Source organism: Arvicola amphibius, chromosome 12, assembly GCF_903992535.2.
Source record: "Arvicola amphibius chromosome 12, mArvAmp1.2, whole genome shotgun sequence".
Classification (NCBI taxonomy): Eukaryota; Metazoa; Chordata; class Mammalia; order Rodentia; family Cricetidae; genus Arvicola; species Arvicola amphibius.
Genome location: NC_052058.2, coordinates 24,400,956 through 24,425,656, shown reverse-complemented (window position 1 = coordinate 24,425,656; position 24,701 = coordinate 24,400,956). Strand labels below are relative to the sequence as shown.

At 37.9% G+C, this 24,701-nt stretch overlaps 1 protein-coding gene across 3 annotated transcripts in view; it reads left to right on the top strand.

Moving 5' to 3' along the window:
* LOC119827886 (zinc finger protein 431-like) overlaps positions 1-24,701 on the top strand; it is a 52,883-nt gene that overhangs the window by 10,158 nt on the left and 18,024 nt on the right. Inside the window, exons 2-4 of one of the 3 annotated variants that reach the window (XM_038349832.1) lie at positions 20,781-20,907; positions 21,093-21,153; positions 22,283-24,434. In XM_038349832.1, coding sequence (XP_038205760.1) covers positions 20,781-20,907; positions 21,093-21,153; positions 22,283-23,921 — 1,827 coding nt within the window. In that variant the 3' untranslated portion in view covers positions 23,922-24,434. Of the gene's footprint in view, positions 1-20,780; positions 20,908-21,092; positions 21,158-22,282; positions 24,435-24,701 lie in introns of those variants that run through there. The other 2 variants (XM_042056066.1, XM_042056067.1) reach the window with 2 other exon arrangements.

Genomic DNA, 24,701 nt, shown 5'->3' with positions numbered 1-24,701 from the left:
AGAGCTAGCTGAGCACAAGACAGTGACAAAACAAGAGGGAAAGCCAGAAAACAATGGTTCCACATATTTTGCCTTTAGTTATTAACTTGAGTTTCTATCCTAAGTTCTCATAAGGAGGAACTGTGAAGTAGGTTTAACAACCAAATAAACACATTCATTACCTGAGTTGCTTTGGATTGCATAATTTAATAACAGCAACAGGGAAGAAAGTTGGAAAAAAAATGGGACTCAAAGGGGATTTTGTTGCTGCAAAGGAACTTGGAATATTGACTCTTTTAAGAATGCTGAAGATATCAGAAAACTGGACAAAGAGCCTAATCAGCTGTTCTTGTGGGACTTAGAAGATGGGCATGTTGACAGTAATGGCAGACAGTGGAGGTCAAGGTCATAGGATTTTAGTGGGCAATAGGCTCTGCAGGGAACCATGGAGTTGGCCTGACCTAACTGCCTTAAGAGACCTGTGTCATAGGATTTTCAGGTTAAAGTCCATGGTCCCTGGGTCACAATATACCTCCCAGTCCCTGACAGACTGTTGAATTTCCCCAGGCAGTGAAGCATTCAGGCTGATTTGTGCTTCTTTGTTTGATTCCTTAGTAGTCAAGGAATCATGAATGCTTAACAGGACAATTAAACTTAGATATTAATCTTGTATATGCTGTATAGCTTGCAAACTTCATTATATCCCGGTATAGACAGAGGTTGCTTGGTCATTTCCCCACTGCCCAGACCCGTAATAATTATATAGAAATTATATTACTTATATAATACTGCATATCCAATAGCTTAGGTTTCTTATTAAGTAACTTTTGCATCTTAAATTAACCCATTTTTATTAATCTATGTATCGCCACATGGCCGTGGCATACCAGTAAGGTTCCATTCAGCATCTGTCTCCTTCAGTGGCTACATGGCATCTCCCTGACTCTGCCTTTTCTCCTCTATCTCTGCTTAGAATTCCTACCTTGTTCCATTCTGTGCTTCCATAGGCCCAAAGCAGTTTCTTTATTAACCAATGGGAATAAAACATTCACAGCATACAGAGGGGAATCACATATCACCTCCCATTTTCTGTCTAAATAAAAAGGAGGGTTTTAACTTTGATATAGCAAGATTACATATAAGAAAACAATTATCAAGCAAGAATTTTAGTTACAATATTTAGTCTATTTACATTTGGCAAGTTAAGGAAAATATTCTATTATCTATTCTATCTTTGTGAGTCTGAAGTTTTATATCTAATTTATCTTGTATAATTATAACTGTCTTCAACTCCATTAAAGACTCCAGAAGGGTGTGTGTGTATATACATATATACATATATATACATACATATACATATACATACATATATATATATGTATATTACCTAAGGAATTATAAGCACTTCCTTGACAGAGACATCTTGCTGCCTGGACAGTCACCCAAAGTTCTGTACCATTGGGGCATCCATCTTCGGCCTACAGGCCTATAGTATCCGGCAGACGTTTCCACAAACCAGAAAATTTCAAAGACAGTTCCACCTATATTGGCAGTTTCTCAGTTATCTTTTTTCTGTGTCCTACAGAATGTTTAGCAGACTCTTTCATGAAGCAGAAACTGTCTCACCTTCTTTAGGCAACTTTAGCAGTCATTTTTTGTAGGTCCTGCATGTTCAGTTTATACAACATATTATCAAGCAATCCAGGCAAGAGCATGGCTAGCCTTGTCACATTGAAGTCAAATTCCATAATGAGTTTCTTCAGTGCCCATCAAGTTCTCTGAAATAATTGGTGCTACCAGAAGAAGACATGTCTCACTGTCATGAAAAGGCCCAAGTTTTTAAAACATTTAAAATTTCATATTCTGTATGTCTTTGAAAGATTTGAAGAATACCTATCCATATGAAATATATCTCTGTACATCTAGAAACCTAACTAACATGACTACAAGTTTAACTATTATAAATGACTATCTATTAATTTGTATTTCTTAACTATACATTGCATCTTTAAATGAATTGAACAAATATAATACCTTAAACAAGAGCAGAGATTCATTTAACAAAATTGACCTTAAATTTGTATCAATGGACCAAGATCTATACAAATGCAAGTATTATCTCTATATCATTTCTCCTTTAAATGTAAACAAACATTTATAAACAATATTTGGGAATTTTGGAGTAGTTTCTCCAAATTGATTTTTTTTTTTTTGGGTGAAGTATTTTTGAGGGTTCATGGAGACCTATCAGGGGATCTTGGTCCATTAAACCACCTTATTCTGAAAGGAATCCACAGGTTCTCATCCTCTGTGGAAACAAAAGGAGAATCTCTTTTCCAAAGCAACAAATCCTTAGACCCAGATTTTGAAGTCAAGATACCTTTAAAATATATATATGTTGGTTTGGCTTAGCAGCTCATATAATGAAATGTCTCTCTGTACTTAGTTCATTAATAGTCAAAAAAACCCTCAAAACACAATAATACACATAATGTAGACTTTCTGTGTATTTCCCATCTTTACATGGCTTATTTTTCTTTACTCCTATGATTCTCTTCTCTCTCCCAAGCTTACAAACATTTATACACTGTGACCCATTTACAATTTTTTTTTATCTGAATCTGGGTTTTTTTTTTTGCATATTTGTAATTATTTTCTGACCGGAAGCACTTTTTTTTTTTTTTTTTTTTAGAATGTTAAGCAGGCATGGCTGGGACCAACTTCTCCGCCCTGCTTGCTTGCTCTACTTAGTCCAACATGGCAGAGGTATGCTTACTGCCAGCTCTGCAAGCCATTCTCTCTGCCCCAGCTCCAGGGACATGGTGTGTCTGTGTCTCTATTAAGCAATTTGTAACATGCTGCACACAGACCCCATTTCAGTGCAGTACCTCCCAAAAGAGTCAGAGCTATTTGGGCTAGCACAAACAAGGAAACCCTTCCCTAAAGAAGCTGTGCATCCTTTGTTGCCAATGCTGAGTCAGGAAGACCACTCTTATAGGAGCTGTGGCACCCTTGCTTGCTGCCAGCTGACAAAGCCCATCTGGAAAAATATGTGGCTACCAAGAAGTCTTGCTTAACTCTGTTCTTTTGTGTCCAGATTTTTTTAAACTCTCTCAAGTTTTATGTTGATGTAGGTTGCCTCATTTTGGCTCCATTTTGTTGATGGAGGCTGTTCGCTTGTTTCCTGGCTGCCCAAAAATAATCACACTAACTATATTGATTATAGCACTGCCTGGCCAATGGCTTTGGCTTCTTATTAAGTAACACTTACATCTTAAATTAACCCATTTTTATCAATCTGTGTATTGCTACATGGCTGTGGCCTACCGATAAGGTTCCATCCAGCATCTGTCTCCTTTGGCAGCTACATGGTGTCTCCCTGACTTTCCTTTCTTTTCACCTCTGTCTTTTCTTGGAATTTACACCTTGCTCTATTATGTACTGCCGTAAGCCCAAAGCAGTTTTTTGTTTTTTTTTTTTTTTTTTTTTGGTATTAACCAATGGGAATAAAACGTATTCACAGTTTACAGAGGGGAATCCCACATCATCCTGGAAATCAATACAACTGTATCGATCCTAGAAATTGCCATTATCTTCTGTTTTTGATACATAAAAAGTCTGATTGTCCTCAATAAAACAGTCATAGCCTTGTCTTGCTGTAGCCTTTCCAGCCCAAGTCTGGCTTCATTCCTTGTGGCCCCATCAGGTGTTCTTAGCTTGGTACATAAGCACAGGTGCTTAGAAGACTTCATGAAAAATTTATCTAGAGATTATTTGTGTGATATTTTTGTCCTAATCTTTCTTGTTCTCTCCATGTCCTAAGACAGTGCATAGATAGAATTACAAAGGAATAAACTGATTTTCTATACAAAATACTGTTTCTTTTAGAATGTTATTACTGATGACTCATTCAGGTCTACAGTGAAAAAGGCCAGAAGAAAGAGATAACAAGTGTCACTGCAAGTTTCTTTCATGTCTGCCAGATCCCAGATAACTATTCAGAGGCTTATATTAATTATAAATATTTGACTTAGACTCAGACTATTACTGGCTAGCTCTTACATTTAAACTAACCCAGATTTTGTAGATATCTGCTTTGCTACTTGATTCATGACTTGTCCACTTCACATCTTGTTCCCCTGCGGCTCTTGGAGTCTCCTTGACTTCACCTTCTTTCTCTCTGTATCTGTTTGGATTTCCCAACTAGCTATATTCTGCCCTGTCATAGGCCAAAACAGCTTTATTCATCAATCAATAAAAGCAACACATATTCACAGCATAGAAGGACATCCCACATCAGAAAAGTCTGTTTGGTTAAGAAAAACAATACTGGTTAGTTTCAGATGGCAGTCTAGTGGTGAAAAAAGGTGCAGAGATTATCAAGAATTTTAGAACTATTAAAGGGAAGAGTCTGGCTGTACATTTGAAGCCTAGAACATGCTCCAAGTGTAAGACTGCATCTAGCTAAGCCCTTAATTCTTGGAAGGAGTACACAAGTAATTCCTTGTCCCGGGAGCAACATCATACAGAACTTGTAGCAAATTTGGTCCAACTTGGTGGGGGTTCATCAAATCTTGGCAGGATCACCTATGTCATACGATTCAGAAAACAAGAAAGATGCAAAAATGTAAGGCCTGGATTCTGTTTCTGTGATCAGGTCATCACGATTTTGCCCATCTAGTTTTGGCAGATTCAGAGCCCCAGTTGAAGAAGAAGATCGTTAGACGTTTCATTACATGAAGTGGTGGATATGAAGCAGGGTCACATTTCAGACCACACGGATATTGAGATACCCAAACTATGAGGACATCTGCCATGGAGGACTGCATAGGGTGTAGAAGTAGCAGAGTGAGATAGATCAGAGGTTTGCAGGGTGTTGTGTGATATTTTGATCATATTTTGATTTAAAAAAAGCATGGTTGGAGTCAAAGAACAGAGCTAGCTATTTACTGACCAAAAAATACCATAGAGGTTTGGAGGATTATGGATAGATAGGAGACAAGAAGTAGTAAGGTTGGACTGAGAGAGGATCTTGGCCTTTATTTTGGATAGAGGAATGGAAGAGGAAGAGTCACTGGTGGTTTCTCCACTGTTTCTCTGATCTTTGATATCTGACTCCAAATTTTATTGATAAAGATTAGTTAATGTTTTATCTGGCCCCCTAAAAGATACACTTAATAAACAGAAAGGGGTAATTAAGACCCCTAGATATAGATTGCACAGTAGTTTATTAACTAATTTTTTAGTGCTAATGAAAAGGAAATGGCAGCTGTGGAGAAAGTTAAAAGTTATAACCTTTCATTTTCTATTTAGACAAAAGGAGAAATGTTGTGGAACATTAATTAAAGATGGGTTACATCCATTTATGCTGTGGAATATTTGTTTAATGTTGCAAGAGTGTGTTGCCATCTTTTCTGTTTCATCTTTTTAAACTCTGTGAAGCTGTGTTACTTTGCCTGCCTAAAACACCTGATTGGTCAAAAAGATCTGAATTGGCCAATAGCTAGGTGGGAGAGGGATAGGTGGATGCCAGACAGAGAGAATAAATAAAAGGAGAAAGAGAGAAGGATTGAGGACCAAGAGAGAAAGGAGAATATCAGGGCCCACCAGCCCACCCCATCTCACAAGTTAGCCACAGAGTAAGAAGGAAAGGTATACTAGAATACAGATAAAGCCCAAAGGGAAAAGGGTAGCTAGAATAATTTAAATTTAAGAAAATCTGACTAGAACCAAGCCCAAGGTTGGGCATTCATTAGGGTAAGAATAATCCTCCATGTGATTTATTGGGAGCTGGATGGTGGGCTCCCCAAAAGAGCCAAAGAGTAAAAAAAACTAACTACACGGATGGATCATCTGTGGGTATATGCCCAAGACTGGTACAACAGCATCCTGGGGTAGATCTTCTCAATTTTCTGAGGAACTGCCATTTTGATTTCTGTAGTAGCTCTATAAATTTGTAAAAGTTTTTCCCTTATAGATAACCAGAGTGATATATCTGAAATGTTGCTCAGCTCATGCCAGTCTATAATTTAAGAGTTTTTCAGTGACTTGAAATTATTAGGCCTGTTCATATCCCAATATCCAAGTTGGGAGTCTCAGAACCACCTGTTACTCCAGATTCAGGGGATCTGATACCCTCTTTTCTTTATGTCACCAGTATACATGGAAGACATTCTTTTCACACATAAACATATACAAAATGTGGGGATAAACTTTTCAAAAATCCTTGTGACTCATAAAACAATTAGAGAAAAACAAGTTGCTGTAGGTGTGTAATACAAATCATACATTGTTTCTTTAAAAATCTGTTATCTTGCATTTGGTTTGAAAAAGTTTATTTCTTCACTCTGATGTAGACTTACAGGCAGTCTTTGGAAACAAAATGGTGCCTAAGTGTTTCTTTTTTTTTTTTATTAAAGATTTCCATCTCCCTCCCCCTTCCCCTCCCCTCCCTTCCACCCATACCCCCACTACCACCCCTCTCCAAGACAAAGAGCCATCAGGGTTCCCTTCACTATGTTAAGTCCAAGGTCCTCCCAGCTCCCCCTAAGTCCAGGAAGGTGAGCAACCAAACTGACAAGGCTCACAGTGAGCCATCCATGCTGTAGAGGTCAGTTCATTGCCGTGTCCTTGGTTTCTCAGTCCTCCTCCACCGTCAGCCACATTCAGAGAGTCTGGTTTGGTCCCCTGTTCCATCAGTTCCCATTCCAAACTGGACTTGGTGGTCTCCTGTTAGATCTGTCCCACCGTCTCAATGGGTAAACGCACTCCCTCACGGTCCTGACTTCCTTGCTCATGATCTCCCTCCTTTGCTCCTCATCGGCACCTTGGATCTCAGTCTGGTGCTCTCTATGTGGGGCTCTGTCATTTTCTCCATCCAATGCCAGGTGAAGGTTCTATGGTGATATGCAAGATATTCATGAGTATGGCAATAGGATCTGTACATTTCTGGCACCCTCTCTTCAGCTGCCCAAGGACCTAGCTGGGGGCGTCTTCCTGGACACCTGGGAACCCCTCTAGAGTCAAGTCTCTGCCAACCCTAGAATGGCTCCCTTAATTAAGATATATAATTCCTTGTTCCCATATCCACTTTTCCTCTATCCCAACCATCCTATTCCCCCAAGCTCTTCCCATCCTCCACTTCACACTTTTCTCTCCCCATTCCCCCCTCCCCCATCCCACCCCACCCCCATGTTCCCATTTTTTGTCCAGCAATCTTGTCTACTTCCAGTATCCAGGAGGATAACTATATGTTTTTCTTTGGGTTCACCTTCTTATATAGCTTCTCTAGGATTTTTTATGAATTATAGGCTCGATGTCCTTTATTTATGGCTAGAAACCAATTATGAGTGAGTACATCCCATGTTCATCTTTTTGGGCCTGGGTTACCTCACTCAGGATGGGTTTTCTATTTGCATCCATTTCATGCAAAATTCAAGATGTCATTGTTTTTTACCGCTGAGTAGTACTCTAATATGTATATATTCCACACTTTCTTCATCCATTCTTCCACATGAAGGGCATCTAGGTTGTTTCCAGGTTCTGGCTATTACAAATAATGCTGCTATAAACATAGTTGAACAGATTGCTTTTGTAGTATGATTGGGCGTCTCTTGGGTAAATTCCCCAAGAGTGGGGGTGCCTAAGTGTCTTAATCATATATTAATTTCTTTTTTATAAGAGAATGAAGTCCTTTAGTAATCAAAACTTTTTTATAAAGTTAAAGCATCAGAAAGTTTTGATGCAAATTTCTCCAATTTTGGTGGAAACAGCTCTCCTCACCAATCCATTTTCTTTATCAGCAAAGAGAGAACTAGAGTGCACAGGATGATTTCTCTGTTATTTAATTTTGGTTAGTATCTTGTCATTCTTGTTTAAGGAACCATGATATGTATTTGTAGGCCTGTCTTTGTGTCTTGTTTTGCCTATGATACCATGCATATTGTTGATTTTATTAGTTATCATCTAAATTTATTGTTGTTTCTCTAGAAAATGATAGATCTTCATCGTTCTTTTTCAGAAATCTACTATATTATGAGGTCCCTGAGCTTTTCTTGGTTTGAGTGAAGTTTCTTAGAGAGACAGTTTTAGTTTTCTCTTTCTCCTTCATTTCTTGACCTATGTGCGTTTTCCAGTTCTTCATGTTTGATATGGTTAATATTTTGAGTTTGTGTTAAAAAATCTTCTCATATATTATCACTCTCTACCTTAAGTAGCTTAAGCTGTCAACATGATGTAGATTAGAGTCATCTGAGAGAACATTAAATTGAGGGCTTTGCCCAGATCAAAATTGCTACTACTATGTTTAGGGAAAAATGTGTTGATTGATGATTGATGTGCGAAGGCTCTTCTCTTCCACTGATGGTTTCAATACCCCAAGCAAGTGGGACTGAGAGGGATAAGAAAGCTAGCTGAACATGAGAGAGTGACTAAGCAAGAGAGAAAGCCAGTTAAACATTTTTCCCTGTGTCTCTTGCCTTCAGTTCCTAACTTGAGTTTCTATCCTAAGCTTTCACAATGTGGTTTTGTGATCTGAAAATATCAGTCAAACAAACTTGTTATTACCTCATATGCTTTTATTTAGAGAATTTAATCACAGCAAGAAATGAACAAATTATGGTCAAAATGTGGTACCACCAAAGTGATTTTGTTGCTGGTTTAGGTAGAATGTGGGAACATTGTCTTTTGAGGAATATGGAAGATATTAGGACTTAGATGGCAAAGCCATAGAAAACTGTACACTAAGGTAATTAGCTATTCTTGTTAGGGACTAGAATATGGGTGTGTTGAAAGTAATGCACACCGTGGAGCTTGAGTTCACAGGATTTCAGTGGGGAAATAGACTCCATGAAAAACTTATCTATGGGTCATTTGTATAATATTTTGTTCTCAAACCATTCAATTTTCTCATGTCCCTGAGAAATTGAGTAAGGCAAAATTAAAAAGTAATTGGGTGATTTCTAGACAAAGTATTGATTCTGTTGGGTGTTTATTACTGATGATTATTTAAGTCTACAGCAGGAAAAAAAAAAGTGGTGTAGAAGAAATGAAAAGTCAGTTTGTGGAGAAAAACACTAGGAAGATTCAAATGGCAGTCCTGTGGTGAAAGAGGAGAGAAAATTTCAAGAAGTTTAGAACCATTAAATAAAGACCATTCTTAGCATTTGAAGCCTAGGAAGATAACTTAGGGTAAGATTTCCATCTATCTAAGCCTTCAATTTCTCAAAGGAATAGGCAACTTGATTCCTAATCTGAGGAAGCAACCTCATGCAGAAGCTGCTGGAACTCTGATCTAAGCATGGTAGCATCCATAACAACTTAGAAGCCAAATTGTGAGCAAAATTTATAGGTCATAGATTCTTCCTCTTTAGTTTCAGTTTAACACTGTTGCATCCATCTATGTTTGGCAGAGTTCAGAAAACCCAGTGAGGAGACTGTGAGACTTCATTGCATGAAGCTATGAAGATGAAGACAGAGTTGTATTTTTTAGATGATAGGATGTTGAGATACCCAAGCTATGAGATACCTGCCATGGAGAACTACATACAAGTAAAAGTAGCAAAGGGGATATATATCTCCCCTTTGCTATCTATCTGTCTGTCTGTCTGTCTATCTATCTATCTATCTATCTATCTATCTATCTATCTATCTATCTAAAATTTTTCATGGATAGCACTATCTAAGCTCTTTGAAAATGAATTCCCACCGTCTGAGGCAGAGCTAAAGGGTTGTTGTTTGTCTGCGGAGTTTTAGTGTTACCATGAACCAATCTTCCCTCACTGTGTCCACATTTCTCTCTCTTTTCAAATTTATTCTTCCTGTAAACAAGACTGCTTATTCATTTCCCGGGCACCCAGGCCCAAATAATCACACAGAAACTATTAATTACAGCACTGTTTGGCCTATTAAGCTCAGGTTCTTATTAACTAGCTCTTTAAGTCTTAACCCATGTTTATTAATCTCTGTATTGCCGCGAGGCTGTGGCCTACTTATAAGGTTCTGGGGTGTCTTTCTGCTTTGGCAGCTACATGGCATCTCTTAGTCTTTGCCTACTCTCTCTATATATCTCTTCCAGCCTGGCTGTATTTTGCCTTGCCATAAGGCCAATGCAGCTTTATTCATTAACCAATAAAAGCAACACTTATACAGAAGGACATCACACATCACTTTTCTAATAATATATCCCAAGTGGCAGTTTCCCTCCCTTCATTCCTCTCAGTACTTCTGCACTGCTCTCTTCTCCACCAGATCCAATCCATCTCCATTTCCCTTCAGAAAAGAAGCAATATCCCAGAGATATCAATAAGCCATACATAGCAAATTGAACTAAGACTAGGCACATATCAAAGGCTGGGATGAGTCAACCTAGTAGGAGGAAAAGGGTTTCAAGAACACGTAAAAGAGTCAAAGACATCCTCCATTCCTACTTTAGGAGTGTGCACAAAAACACCAAGCTACACAATGATAACATATATGCAGAGGACCTGGTGCATAAGTCCTGCAGGCTCCATGATTGCTATTTCAGTCTCTATGAGCTCCTGTGAGCCCTACTTAGTTGATTCTGGGCCTGCGTTCTCCTGTGTCATTTAGTTAGGAAAGATTTTTACTATAAATTTATTTTGAAATTTTTTTCTGTGCCTTTGGGTGAGATTCTCTTCTCCATTTCCTATTATTCTAGGGTTGGTCTTTTTCTAGGTGTTCAGATTCCTGGATGTTATTTTTCAGGAAATTTTAGGTTTAACATTTTCTTTGATCAGTATATCCATTTCTTTGATCATGCTTTTAAAGTCTGGAATTCTCTGTTCAATGTTTGTATTTGTTTGGTGAAGCATGCCTCTGTAGTGTCTTATTCCACTAATTAGATTTTCACTTTCATAATTCCTTTATTTCACATTTGTGGAACTATTTCTATTTAAGTCTTGAACAGATTCATTCATTTCTGTCACTGTTTCTTCATTTACTTTCTGGCTTTCCTTTAAGGGTTTATTAATTTTCTCCAATACTTCATTTATCCTTTCTCTGCTCTCTTTAGGGGATTCATTTACTTCCTCTTTAAGGACTTCGTCATCTTTATAAAGTTTTGTCTTAATTGTGCTTCAACTGTGTTGGAATATTTAGGGCTTGCTGAAACACAGTCATATTCCTGTTTTTACAGATGGGAATATGTCCTGTACCATTATATATTGTCAACCTTTAATTTTTTTTTTTTGATTTTACAGCATGTGACAGTCAAGAATTGTCTTAAGTGTCAGAAGAGACTTTGGACATTTGTGATGTTTGGGCTGCTACAGATTATAAGGATCATTGAATTTAGACTAAATGCATTTTATTTTTATTGTAGTTTATTCTTTCTCTCATACTATATGTCCTGATTGAATTCTCCCCTTCCTCTACTCATTCCAGCCCCTCCCCCCACCAGATCCCCACTGTCACAGCTCCATTGCTTCCTTTTCCATTCAAAACCAGAGCAGACCTCCCAGGGATATCAACCAAATAAATCATACCAAGGTGCAGTAAGACTAGGCACAAACTCTTATTTCAAGGCTAAATAAGCAATGCAATAGAAGGAAAAGGGGTCCTAAGAACAGACAAAAAAGTCAGGGATACCATGACTCCTACAGTTAGGATTTTCACAAACACCCCAAACTAACAACCCTAGCATGTAGCAGAGGACCTGGCACAGAGCCATGAAGACTCTGTGATTGCTACATCAGTTTCTCTGAGACACTAAATGCCCTACTTAGTTGATTATGTGGCCATGTTCCTCCTGATTTCCTCAACCACTGAACGCTACAATCCTCACACCCTCCTACAAGATTCATAGAACTCAAACTAATGTTTGGGTAGGGATCTCTGCATGGGCTTCCATCAGACCCTGAAGAAGCCTCTTAATAACAAGTGGGCCAGGTACCAAACTATGATTATAACAGTAAATAGTTATGAATCACTTTATTGATATTTTTCTTGGTCAACTGTATTTGGTTCTACCCCTGTTCTCTCAGCCATTCAAGTTCTAGTTCCTTACCATTTAGGCAGTGTCAGTTATGGGCTTCCTCTCACAGCATGGGCTTCAAGTTGGACCAGTCATTTATTGGCCACTAAGAAAGCCCCGAGTCCCCAGTGCCCCAGTGTATCTTGTAGGCAGTACAAGTGTAGGCTGAATGTTTTGCGGCTGGCTTGGTGTCCCAGTCCCACTGGGAGCTTTATGTGGTTTCAGAAGATGGCTAGTTCAGCCTCCATATTCTTGATTACTAGGAGTCCTCACTAGGGTCACATTTATAGGTTCCAGAAAGTTTTCCCTACACTGTTTGCACATTCCCCCCGCCCCCATCAAAAGCTTCCCTATTCCAGTCATCTCTCCCTGTCTTCTCCCCATCTGTCCCTTCCTTGCTCAACTGATCCTTCCTCTTCCTATCCCCCCCTGCCTCCAGTACACCCACAAGACCTATTCTATTTCTGCTTACCAGGGAGATCCATGCATCTCCCCTAGAGCTGTTCTTGTACTTAGCCTCTCTGTGGCTATGGATTGTACTGTGATTAACTGTGATTACTGTGATTATACTTTACGTAACTGCTAGTATCCACCTATAAGTGAGTAAATACCATATTTTTCTATGTGATTCTGGGTTTCCTCACCTAGGATATTAAAGAATTCAAGAAACTAAACAACAACAAACCAAATAATCCAATTATAATGGGGGAACACCTCTAAACAGAATTCTCAGTAAAAGAATCTAAAGTGACTGAGAAACACTTGAAGACATGTTCAACACCTTTAGCCACTAGGGAAATTAATATTAAAACTACTTTGAGATTTCATCTTACACCTGTTAGAATTGTTAAGATCCATAATACAAGTGACAGCTATCACTGGCAAGGACATGTAGCAAGGGGATCCATTGCTGTTGCAAGTGCAAACTTGTACAGCCAATATGGAAATCAACATGCAGTCCTCAGGAAGTTGTTTGTCAATCTACCTCAAGACCCAGCTATACCACTCTTGGACATATACCCAAAAGATCCTACTATAAGAACATTTGCTCAACTGTGTTCATAGTGCTTTGTTCATAAAAGCCATAGACTAGCTGTATCTGGGAGATATTGTGTTGATTGATGATTGATGTGGGAAGGCTTCTCCACTGAGGGTGGCAATATCCCTAAGAAAGTGGGTTTGGGCTACAAAAGTGGAGCGATCCTTAGCAATGAATGAGACAGTGACTAGGTAAGGAGAGAAAGCCAGAAACAATCGTTGTCCATAGGATTTTTGCCTCAATTTATAGCTTGATTTTCTATCCTAAACTCTGAAAATGATGAAGTCAAATTACTCCCACTCCTTGTCTGAGCTGCTTTTTTTTTTTTTTTTTTTTTGGTTTTTCGAGACAGGTTTCTCTGCAGCTTTTTTAGAGCCTGTCCTGGAACTAGCTCTTGTAGACCAGGCTGGCCTCGAACTCACAGAGATCGCCTGCCTCTGCCTCCCGAGTGCTGGGATTAAAGGGCGGGCGCCACCACCGCCCGGCTTTGAGCTGCTTTTGGTTAGAGGATTTAACCAGAGCAACATAATGCAGTTAGAACAAAATATGGAAAATCAAAAGTAATATTGTTGCCTTAGGCTGAGACCTGAGAATGATGTCTCTTGAAGGAGTGTAGAAGATACCTAGACTTTAGGTGGCAAAAAATATAGAAGTAGTACACAGAACTACTTGGCTGTTCTTATAGGACCAGGAAGATGGAATGTTAAGAGGAATGCCAGGAAGTAGAGATTGAGATCATAGGATTTCAGTGGGAATGATAGACTCCATAACAGATTAAGTTATGTGGTTTTTTGTGTGGTATTTTGGCTTCAAAATCTTTTTTTTTCCTGCCATGACCTGGAAATTTAGTAAAACACAATTAAAAATAATGGGTTGATTCCTTAAATGAAATATTGGATCTGTTGGATGTTTATTAATGATAATTTCTTCAGGTCTATGGTAAAAAGAAAACAAGTGGGGACTGAAATAAATGAAAATGAACAGGTAGTTCAGGTGGCAGCCAAGTACTGGAACAAGCAGGGATTTTCAAGGAATTTATTACTTTATAGGAAAGGCCCTTGCCATGGAATGGAAGTCTTAGCAATGTGTTCTAGGAGTAGACTCTATCCACATAAACCTTCAACTATGTAAAGAATAAGCAAAGTGATTCCTAGTCCTAGGAAGCAACTTCCTACAAACTGCTACACCTGTGGATACAAGTGTGTTATGTCTATCAATTAAGAAGTTAACTTTTCAGGACACTCATCATGTGCTGGTCCTGGAAATAAGAAAGAATCAAAATTTGAGGTAATGGGTTCTTAGTTTGTGGTTACAACTCAGAATTGTTACTGGCATTCATGTTTGGCAGAGTCAGAAACCCAGTGAGAGATTGTGAGAGTTCATTTCATGAAGCTGTGAGGATGAAAAACCTGTTGTTGTTTTTTTTACTCTTTTGGGGGCCTGCCACCCAGCTCCCTACAAAAATGACATACACTGAGGCTTATTATTTCTTATAAATTCCGGGTCTTAGGTTGTCTTGTTTATAGCCAGCTTTTTTTTTTTTAAACTAATTGCCCCATCTACCTTTTGCCTCTGGGCTTTTATCTTTCTCTATTCTGTATACAGTTTTTTTTTTTTTTACTTCTTACTCTGTGGCTTTGCTGTGTAGCTGAGTGGCTGGGCCCATGCTTTCCTCTACTTTTCTTGGTCATTCCTTCCTTTTTCCTCTGAGATTCTCTTCCTATTTATTCTCTCTGCCTTCCAGTCCTTCTTATTCTTTCCTACCAAGCTACTGACTGTTCAATTAGGCCAAACAGGTATTTTAGACCAGCCCAGTAATTACAGCTTCACAGAATTAAATAAATGCCACATAAAGAATGCAACACATATTTGTATCATGGAAACAATTGTTTCACAACACATAAATGAATATAATACTCTTACAATAATACCCACAACAGCCAGGGTTGCATTTTTGATACCAACAAGATATAGAGATCCCTAAACTATAAGACATCTTCTATGGAGAACTAGCTGAATATAGGGAGTGGAAGTAACCAGAGAGATGTATGAGAAGATGCAGGGACAGGGCCACCTAAGCCCTTTGAAACTGAAGCCCTGTGCATCTGAAACAGACCTACAGGATTTGATGTTTGTCCTGCTATGCTTCAGTCTGCTTGTGTTCCTTCTTCCCTCACTATGTCTCCATTTCTCTATTTTGGAGTGTGAGTGGTATTCTGTACCATTGTATGTTGGAAAGATGTAACTTGTTTTCTGATATTTACAAGATGATACTTGCTGTGGGACAATGGTCTTGTACCTTGTAAAGATTTGTTACTTGTGTTGGTTTAATAAAATGCTGATTGACCAGTAACAAGGCAGGAAGGATAGATGGGGTGACCAGAACAGGAGAATTCTGGGAAGAGGAAAGACTCAGTTTGCAGTCGTCACCCATATGCAGAGGAAACAAGATGATAAAAGGTACCAAGCCATGTGGCTAACATAGACAAGGTTTATGTACTAATGTAAGATGTAAGAATTAGTTAATAAGAAGCCTGAGCTAATAGGCCAACCAGTTTATGATTAATGTAAAGCTCTGTGTGTTTCTTTGGGACTGAATGACTGTGGGGCCTGGCAAGACAGAAACCTCTGTCAACAAGTCACTGTCAAGTGATTGTCTTGAGCATCAGAAGAGACTTTGAACATTTGATCAGTATAGGGGCTATTGCAGAATATGAATATCATTGAAGTGACTAAATTAGTTTTCTTCATGGATGACCATGAGCCTATAGTGACACAGTTCAGAATGTAATTGATTGAATGAAAAACCTCCCAGATAGGAAGATGTATTTTAACATGTGCTTCTTCTTGGTAACTTTCATTTGATTGCTTGTGAAACCACTAGTAGGAGGAGCCTTTCTGGATGAAATCTCTCACTGGGGATGTGATGTGATGTAGTGAGGAGGGCTGCTTGTTTGTTTCCACCTGCTCAGCCCCAAAATAATCACACAGAAACTGTATTAATTAAATCACAACTTGGCCCATTAGCTCTAGCTTCTTATTGGCTAACTCTTACATTTTAATTTAACCCATTTCTGTTAATCTGTGTACCGCTGTGTGGCTGTGGCTTACCGGGTTAAAGTTTCCCAGTGTCTGTCTCTGGCGGGGGCTCCATGGCTCTCTCTGACTCCATCTTGTTCTTCCCAGCATTCACTTTAGTTTTCCCTGCCCACCCAGATCCTGTCCTACAGCTCTGCTGTAGGCCCAAAGCAGTTCCTTTATTAAACAGTGATAATCATAGCATACAGAGGGGAATCCCACATCACCTCCCCTTTTCTTTAAATGAAAAGGAAGGTTTTAATTTTAACATAGTAAAATTACATATAACAAAACAGGTATCAAACAAGAACTACGGTAAAAGTATTTACATCTACTTTAATTTTAACATAATAACATGATAAAATTACATATAACAAAACAGGTATCAAACAAGAACTACAGTTACAATATTTACATCTGCTTTATCTTTTTTTTTTTATAACTAAGGAAAACTATAAATTCTTCAACTCCATCAAAGACCCCAGAAGGATATAATATTACTTAAGTAAACAGGAGATGCATTGTAAGCAACTTCCAAAACTCTAGAAATGACAGAGACATCTCGCTGCCTGGACAGTCACCCAAAGTTCTTCTGTAATGTTGGGGCTTCCATCTTCAGCCCACAGGCCCATAGTATCCAGAAGACTTATCCACGAAGTAGGAAATTTGAAGACCTGTTCTGCCTTGCAGTGGAAAAGTCCATCAGTTGCTTTCTTCTGTGTCCCACAGAATGTCTGGCAGACTCTTTCATGAATCAGGAACCCCAAAGAATCCTCTCACCTTTAGGCAAGTTCAGCAGTCATTTCTCTGCGGGTCCTGCATGTCCAGTTCATCAAGCAGTCCAGGCAAGAGCAGTTTCTTGTTCAAATGGCTAACAAACTCTGTAAGGAGCCTCTTCAATGCCCATCTTCCTCTTGAAGTAGATTGGTGCTGCCAGGATCAGATGTGTCTCTTTGTCATGAAAAGTCTTAAGATCTTAAAATATTTTAAATGCCATATTCTGAAAGTCTCTGAAAGATTTGAAGAATCCCTATCTCTCTGAAATACATTTCTGTACATCTAGAAAAATCTAACTAACATGACTACAAACTTGACTACTACTATTATAGATGACTATTTACCTATATTTTAATTATACATTACATTTTTAATATGAGCTGCACAAATACAAAACCTTAATCAAGAGTAGAAATACATATAATAAAATTGACCTTAAATTCATATCAATAAACCAAGATCCATACCGATGGAAATCTCTATAGCGTACCCCCTTTAAATGTAAACAAACATTTATGAACAGTATTTGGGAATATGGGCATAGTTCTCTCCAAACTGATTCCTGCTTTTTCTTGGGCAAAGTAATTTTTGGGGGGTGTTCACAGCAACCTTTTGGGTGGTCTTAGTTCATTAAACCACATTAGTCTGGAAGGATTCCACAGGTTATCATCCTCTGTGGAACACAAAAGAAAACCCCTTTTCTAAAGCAACAAATCCTTAGACCAAATTCTAAAGACATGATACCTTTAAGTATATATGTTGGTTACTTCCTCCTTTACAGTCAAAACATTCAAAGAAAACACAATAATATACATAATCCAGTCACTCGTATATAGTCCATTTTTATGTGGCTTATTGGTTTTATTCTATTTTTAATATTTATTTTATTATCTTTACTCCCTTTAATTTATGACTGTACTCTGTCTCTTTAAAATCTTGGTTTCATCTCTTTATAAACCATTTCTTTTTTTAAAAAATATTTATTTATTATGTATACAATATTCTGTCTGTGTGTATACCTGCAGGCCAGAGAGGGCACCATACCCATTACAGTTGGGTTGTGAGCCACCATGTGGTTGCTGAGTGAATTGAACTCAGGACCTTTGGAAGAGCAGGCAGTGCTCTTAACCTTTGAGCCATCTCTCCAGCCCCGCATTACTTCTTTTTATAACTCTATACTCTTTTTCTCTCTCTCCTAAGCCTATGTACATTTTTAAACACACTATGCCCCATTTAGAGGTCTTTTATGCATGATCTGTCCTATTGTGTATCTGTAATTCTTTACTGTTCAGAGTGCTTCATAAAATGCTAAGTACTTTCTTATGAACTTAAGCTGTGCCATTGGTAGAGCAATAGTACTTCTTATGAACTTAAGCTGTGCCATTGGTAGAGCAAATACAGCCGCCTGCTTGCTCCACCCAGTCTGACATGGCAAGGCATTGTTTTGCTGCCTCCGAGAGCCATGACACATTGCCCCATTTCAGGCACACAGGGGGTCTAAGTTGCCATCAGCAATCTGCTCACAGACCCCATAGCCAGTCCTCCAGAAAGAGTCAGAGTTCACGCTGGTAGCACCGCCCAGAAAGCTGGCATTTCAAAATGGTGCAGCTTTTTTCTGCTACCTCTAAATCAGGAAAACCTCTCTTAAGGGAGCCACAGTATGTCACCAGTAAGCAAAGCCCATTTGGGGACATAAATGCGACTAAACTTCATTTTTTTAGTGTCTAGAATTCCTTTCCAATCTCTCTAAGATTTTAAGTGGACTTTAGTTGGCCACATGGGCACCAGTTTGTTGTGGGAAGCCACTTGTTAGTTCCCAGCTGTTCAGCCCCAAAATAATCACACAGAAACTGTATTATTAAATCACTGCTTAGCCCATTAGCTCTAGCTTCTTATTGGCTAACTCTTACATATTAATTTAATCCATTTCTATTAATCTGTGTATCGCCATGTTGCTGTGGCTTCCCAGGTAAAGTTTCCAGCTTCTGTCTCTGGCAGGGCTACATAACTTCTCTGATTCCACCTTCCCTCCTCCCAGCATTCAGTCTAGTTTTTTCCCACCTACCTAAGTCCTGTCCTATAGCTCTGCTATACGTCCCAAAGCAGTTCCTTCATAACTAATCATAATCACAGCATACAGAGGGGAAAACCCATATGCCATTCTTATAGTCTCAACCCATTTCCTGTTCTTTGTGCCTACTGTGTTGTGGTTGAAACTAATCAGTCAGCTTTCTTTTTTGCTGTTATAACTTCCCCCACCATTGCTGTAGGAAATCTTACAGCTTGTGTTTACCCGCCCTACTGGGACGTGGCCTCGTATACTATAAATGCAGATGCAGAGCCTGCATCTGCCCCTTTTTTTTCTTACTTCCCCTGGCTGTTCTTTCGGATTGCTGGGGTTGCTGCATTCCATCTCTGTTCTCCGTTCAAGCAGAGAATTCTGATTTGTGAGTTTACCCCTAAATAAATACCTATTTCTCAATTCTGAGGTAGTGTTAGATTTATTTTAAGCCCCCATTCCACACACCATCATAAACTCTTATCACTAAATCACATAAGATTCAGTAGAATTAACTGCTATTTGGTGCTAAGGTGGTTTGATAGCCTACTGTTTTCATTTTTGTTTGTTTATTTTTGAAGACAATGTTTGTCTGTGTAGACGTAGCTGTCCTGAAAGTAGCTCTATATATCAGGCTGGCTTTAAACTCAGAGATCCTCTGACTCTGATTTCCAAGTGCTGGGATTAAAGGTGAGTCAGCATTCCTGGCTTTTTTTGTTTTTAAATTGTTGTATGATGGTTTTGTTCCTATCAAACATATGCTGTTGTTACTGAGCTTGACCTATATCTGTGTAGGATTCAAAATTTGACAGAGGGTATCTCATTATGTTTCCCAGGATGTGCATGTGTCATGACATAATTCTTTCTGTTCCTTCTAAGTTATTGGATTATAGGTACATAACCTTCTTCCTGCCTGTTTTTGTTTGTTTTGAATTTTTATTTTAAAAAGAGTATTTTACCTGTGTGCATGGATATGCACCATGTGAGTACCTGGTCCATACATTGATCAAAAGATGGTACTAAAAACCCTGAACTGGGAATAATGGATAGTTATGATGCTCCATGTAAGTCCTTGAGCCCACCTGTATGCAAGACTAGGAGGACTCTTTTCTCTTGAGCCATCTTTCCTGCTCTGTGTTGATTATTTGTAACGAGCATATTAACTGCTATTGTTTTCATTTGTCCATTTGTAACTTTTTAAACACACAGTGCCTTTTACTAAAATCTTATTTATGTTGTAGTTAAAATTGGGGCACTTCAGGTTTCTGGTAGATGAATAAAGAGTTGAAGTGAATGCATAACTCTCTGTTGAAACTTCAACGCAAACCTATAAGTTATTTCTATCTTTTATGTTTGTTTGATTAATTTTTTTCATCTGAAACAGGTATTTAATATGTATTTCTGGCTTTCCTAGAAGTGATTCATGGACTAGGCTGGTATTCTACTCAGAGGCAGATAGATATACATGCCTCTGCCTTCTGAGTGCAAGAATTAGAGGCATTCAATGCACCCAGTTTTTTTCATCTCATTTTTCTTTTTTGTAGTTAGGGATTAATCATTCATACAATTTCTCTTATCTGTACTCTGTACTCTTGATCTGTTTACGTATGTTTCATTGTTGGTTAGTAGGCATTTCTCTTGCAAGGTGATATCCCATTAAAAGGGTTCAGAAATGGCAGAGGTGAACCTCCTATTCATTTTGCTTCTAAAGTGACTTGGTGATTAAATCATGATGTCATGTCATGGAATAAGTATGAGGAGCACCAGAATTATATGACTATACTGTCAAAGAAGTATATATTTACAGTGTTGTTAAACTCATGCTTTCTGTTGTACACATGTATGGGATATTTTAGAATGCAGTGACCTATGATGATGTACATGTCGACTTCACCCAGGAAGAATGGGCTTTGCTGGATCCTTCCCAGAAGAGTCTCTACAAAGATGTGATGCTGGAGACCTACAGAAACCTCACTACTATAGGTAAGACTGAACTATCTTTCATGTTTAAAGTAAGGGGACAACTGTTCATTGGTTAATGATGCTCTTTTGTAATATGATTGAGAAAGAAGAATGGGTAAATAAGCCAGGCATGGTTTTAAGTGGTAACTAAATTTTTTTTACAAGTTTTAATATATAACATACATTTTTCTGGCACTATATTTTAGGATACAGTTGGGAAGACCATAATATTGAAGAACATAGTCAAAGTTCTAGAAGACATGAAAGGTAATTTTCATGTATAAGCTGATACAAATGTACCTCTGAAGAATTTGTAATGTTTCCTATATGTTTTAAACAAAAACAACAGTGTAAATAATAAAGTACATTGATGATTATTAAATTCTCACAAAAGAAATTACCTTAATTTCAGATAGGTAGGCTGCATTTGCAAGTCATTCCTTTAAGAAAGAAGTCAAGGAAACAATGTCTTAACTTATATTACCATTTGAATCATAATACAATGAGAGTTTACTGTAAAATTGTCATTCATTTATTTCATATTATTCATATTATAAAAGATACACATGTTGAAAAGGTGATAAGTATATCTCTAAAACTCTCTAATACACTAATAGTCTATAGAAAGGGTAGTTTAACCTCTATACTTGTTAACTTTAGTGAGGAGGCAGTTAGAGTCGCTAATCAAGGGGCAACTGTTATGGAGAAGCCTTAATCCAGATACCACAAGTCTATGAGGACAGAAAGTCAAACTGTGTGAACTCAATGTGGAAACCTTATATTTGTTATTCTTCCTTTACTAGTGTATCTTTATGCTACTCTGTATACCAGCCACATGAGCATAGGGATGTGAAAAGGATGTAACATACCTCTCCTCAGAACAAATAGAAGCTATGTAGCAGTTCCCCATTTGAGTTATACTTGTTGAAATTTGATGTACAAGTATAAAAAGTAATTGGTTGTCTAGTCCCCTTGTTAAGATATCAACAAACTCACATTTCAGAAAAGCACCATGAGTACTAGGACTGTGTAAATATTTCTGTTTGCCCTGGTTCACTTAGCAAATGTAGTATCACTCACAGTATAGGAAACTTTATGATTGCAATAAGGGTGGTAAAGTTCTGAGTTTTTTCACTTCTCTTCAAATACATGAAAATTCTTGTGCAGAGGAAAAGATTCTATAAATGTGAACCATGTAATAAAGACTGTTCAGTTCTATTCAAAGATGAAAAGCAAGCCTTAATGAAGGGGAAAAACAAGATTATAAACATATAATTCCTTAACATATAATTCCTCTTTAAAATAGTACTAAATTGTAAAAATAATTTATACAGATAAAATATTCAACAATGTATTAAATGTAGTAATGCTTTCACATGTACCATTATCATTGTAGGCATGAAAAAAGTCAAACTAGAGAGAAAACTTCTGTATATACTCAATGTGTTAAAGCCTTTGCATGTGACAGTCATCTTCACAGTCATGAAAAAACAGATACTAGATTAAAACCCTATGAAGAAAATGAGTGTGGTAAAGCCTTTTTACATCACAGTCATATTCAAATGCATAAAAGTACATACACTGGAGAGAAACCCTATGAATGTAATCAGTGTGGTAAAGCCTTTGTACAGCACAATAATCTTCAACGTCATGAAAGAACCCATACTGGAGATAAGCCCTATGAATGTACTCAGTGTGGTAAAGCCTTTGCACGTCATAGTCATCTACAAAGGCATGAAAGAAGACATACTGAAGAGAAACCCTATAAATGTAATCAGTGTGGTAAAGCCTTTGCACGTCATAGTCATCTACAAAATCATGAAAGACTACATACTGGAGAGAAACCCTATAAATGTAATCAGTGTGGTAAAGCCTTTGCACGTCATAGTCATCTACAAAGTCATGAAAGACTACATACTGGAGAGAAACCCTATAAATGTAATAAGTGTGGTAAAGCCTTTGCATGTCATAGTCATCTACAAAAACATCAAAGAACCCATACTGGAGAGAAACCCTATGAATGTAATCAGTGTGGTAAAGCCTTTGTATGTCGTAGTTCTCTACAAAGGCATGAAAAAAGCCATACTGGAGAGAAACCCTATGAATGTAATCAGTGTGGTAAAGCCTTTACACAGCTCAGAAATTTACAAAATCATGAAAGAAGCCATACTGGAGAAAAACCCTATAAATGTAATCAGTGTGGTAAAGCCTTTGTTGGTCAAAGTAATCTTCAATATCATGAAAGAACCCATACTGGAGAGAAACCCTATGAATGTAATCAGTGTGGTAAAGCCTTTGTCTGTCACAGTTCTTTACAAAATCATGAAAGAAGCCATTCTGGAGAGAAACCCTATGAATGTAATCAGTGTGGTAAAGCCTTTGCACAGCACAATAATCTTCAACGTCATGAAAGAACCCATACTGGAGAGAAACCCTATGTATGTAATCAGTGTGGTAAAGCCTTTGTATGTCATAGTTCTCTACAAAGTCATAAAAAAAGCCATACTGGAGAGAAACCCTATGAATGTAATCAGTGTGGTAAAACTTTTGCTCATCACAGTAATCTTCAAAGGCATGAAAGACTACATACTGGAGAGAAACCCTATGAATGTAATCAGTGTGGTAAAACTTTTGCTCATCACAGTAATCTTCAAAGGCATGAAAGACTACATACTGGAGAGAAACCCTATGAATGTAATCAGTGTGGTAAAGCCTTTGTATGTCGTAGTTCTCTACAAAGGCATGAAAAAAGCCATACTGGAGAGAAACCCTATGAATGTACTCAGTGTGGTAAAGCCTTTGCACGTCATAGTCATCGACAAAGGCATGAAAGACTACATACTGGAGAGAAACCCTATGAATGTAATCAGTGTGGTAAAGCCTTTGCTCATCACAGTTATCTACAAATTCATGAAAGAAGCCATACTGGAGAGAAACCCTATAAATGTAATCAGTGTGATAAAGCCTTTACACAGCACAGAAATCTTCAACATCATCAAAGAACCCATACTGGAAAGAAACATGAATGTAATTAGTGTGGTAAAGGCTTTGTTTATCATAGTCATCTTCAAAGACATGAACTAACACATGCTGGAGAGAAATCCTATGAATGTAACGAGTGTGGTAAAGCCTTTTCACTTCACAGTACTCTTCAAATGCATAAAAGATCACATACTGGAGATAGAATCTATGAATGTAATCAGTGTGGTAAAACCTTTACATATATGAATAATCTAAATCATGAGAAAAAAAATCATACTGCAGAGAAACCCTATAAATGTATCCAGTGTGAGAGTTTTGTACTTTATATAGGAGTAAAACTTTTTGTGCAACAATCTGTTAAAATCTTTCCATATTGCAATAGATATTGACAACCTGAAAAAGATACTAAGGACTTATTATTATAAAGTATTTCATAAGATCTTTAGCCAAAACACTTATAATCAGCTACACAATGATTTGGGATTCTCCTCTGTATTCTGTGAATGTATTTTGTTACCATTGTTTAATAAAGAAGCTTCTTTGGGCCTCTGGCAGGGCAGAATAGAGCAAGGCAGAAATTCTAAGCAGAGATAAAGAAGAAAAGAAAGTGGAGTCAGACTCCATGTATCTGCTGAAGGAGACAGATGCCCTGGAACCTTACTGGTAAATCACAAGTCTTGTGGTAAAATACAAAATAATAGGAATGGGTTAATTTAAGGTGTCAGAGTTATTTAATAAGAATCCTGAGCTAATAGCCAAGCAGTGTTTTAATTAATATAGTTTCTGTGTGATTATTTCGGTTCTGGGCATCCAGGAATGAACAAGAGTCCTCT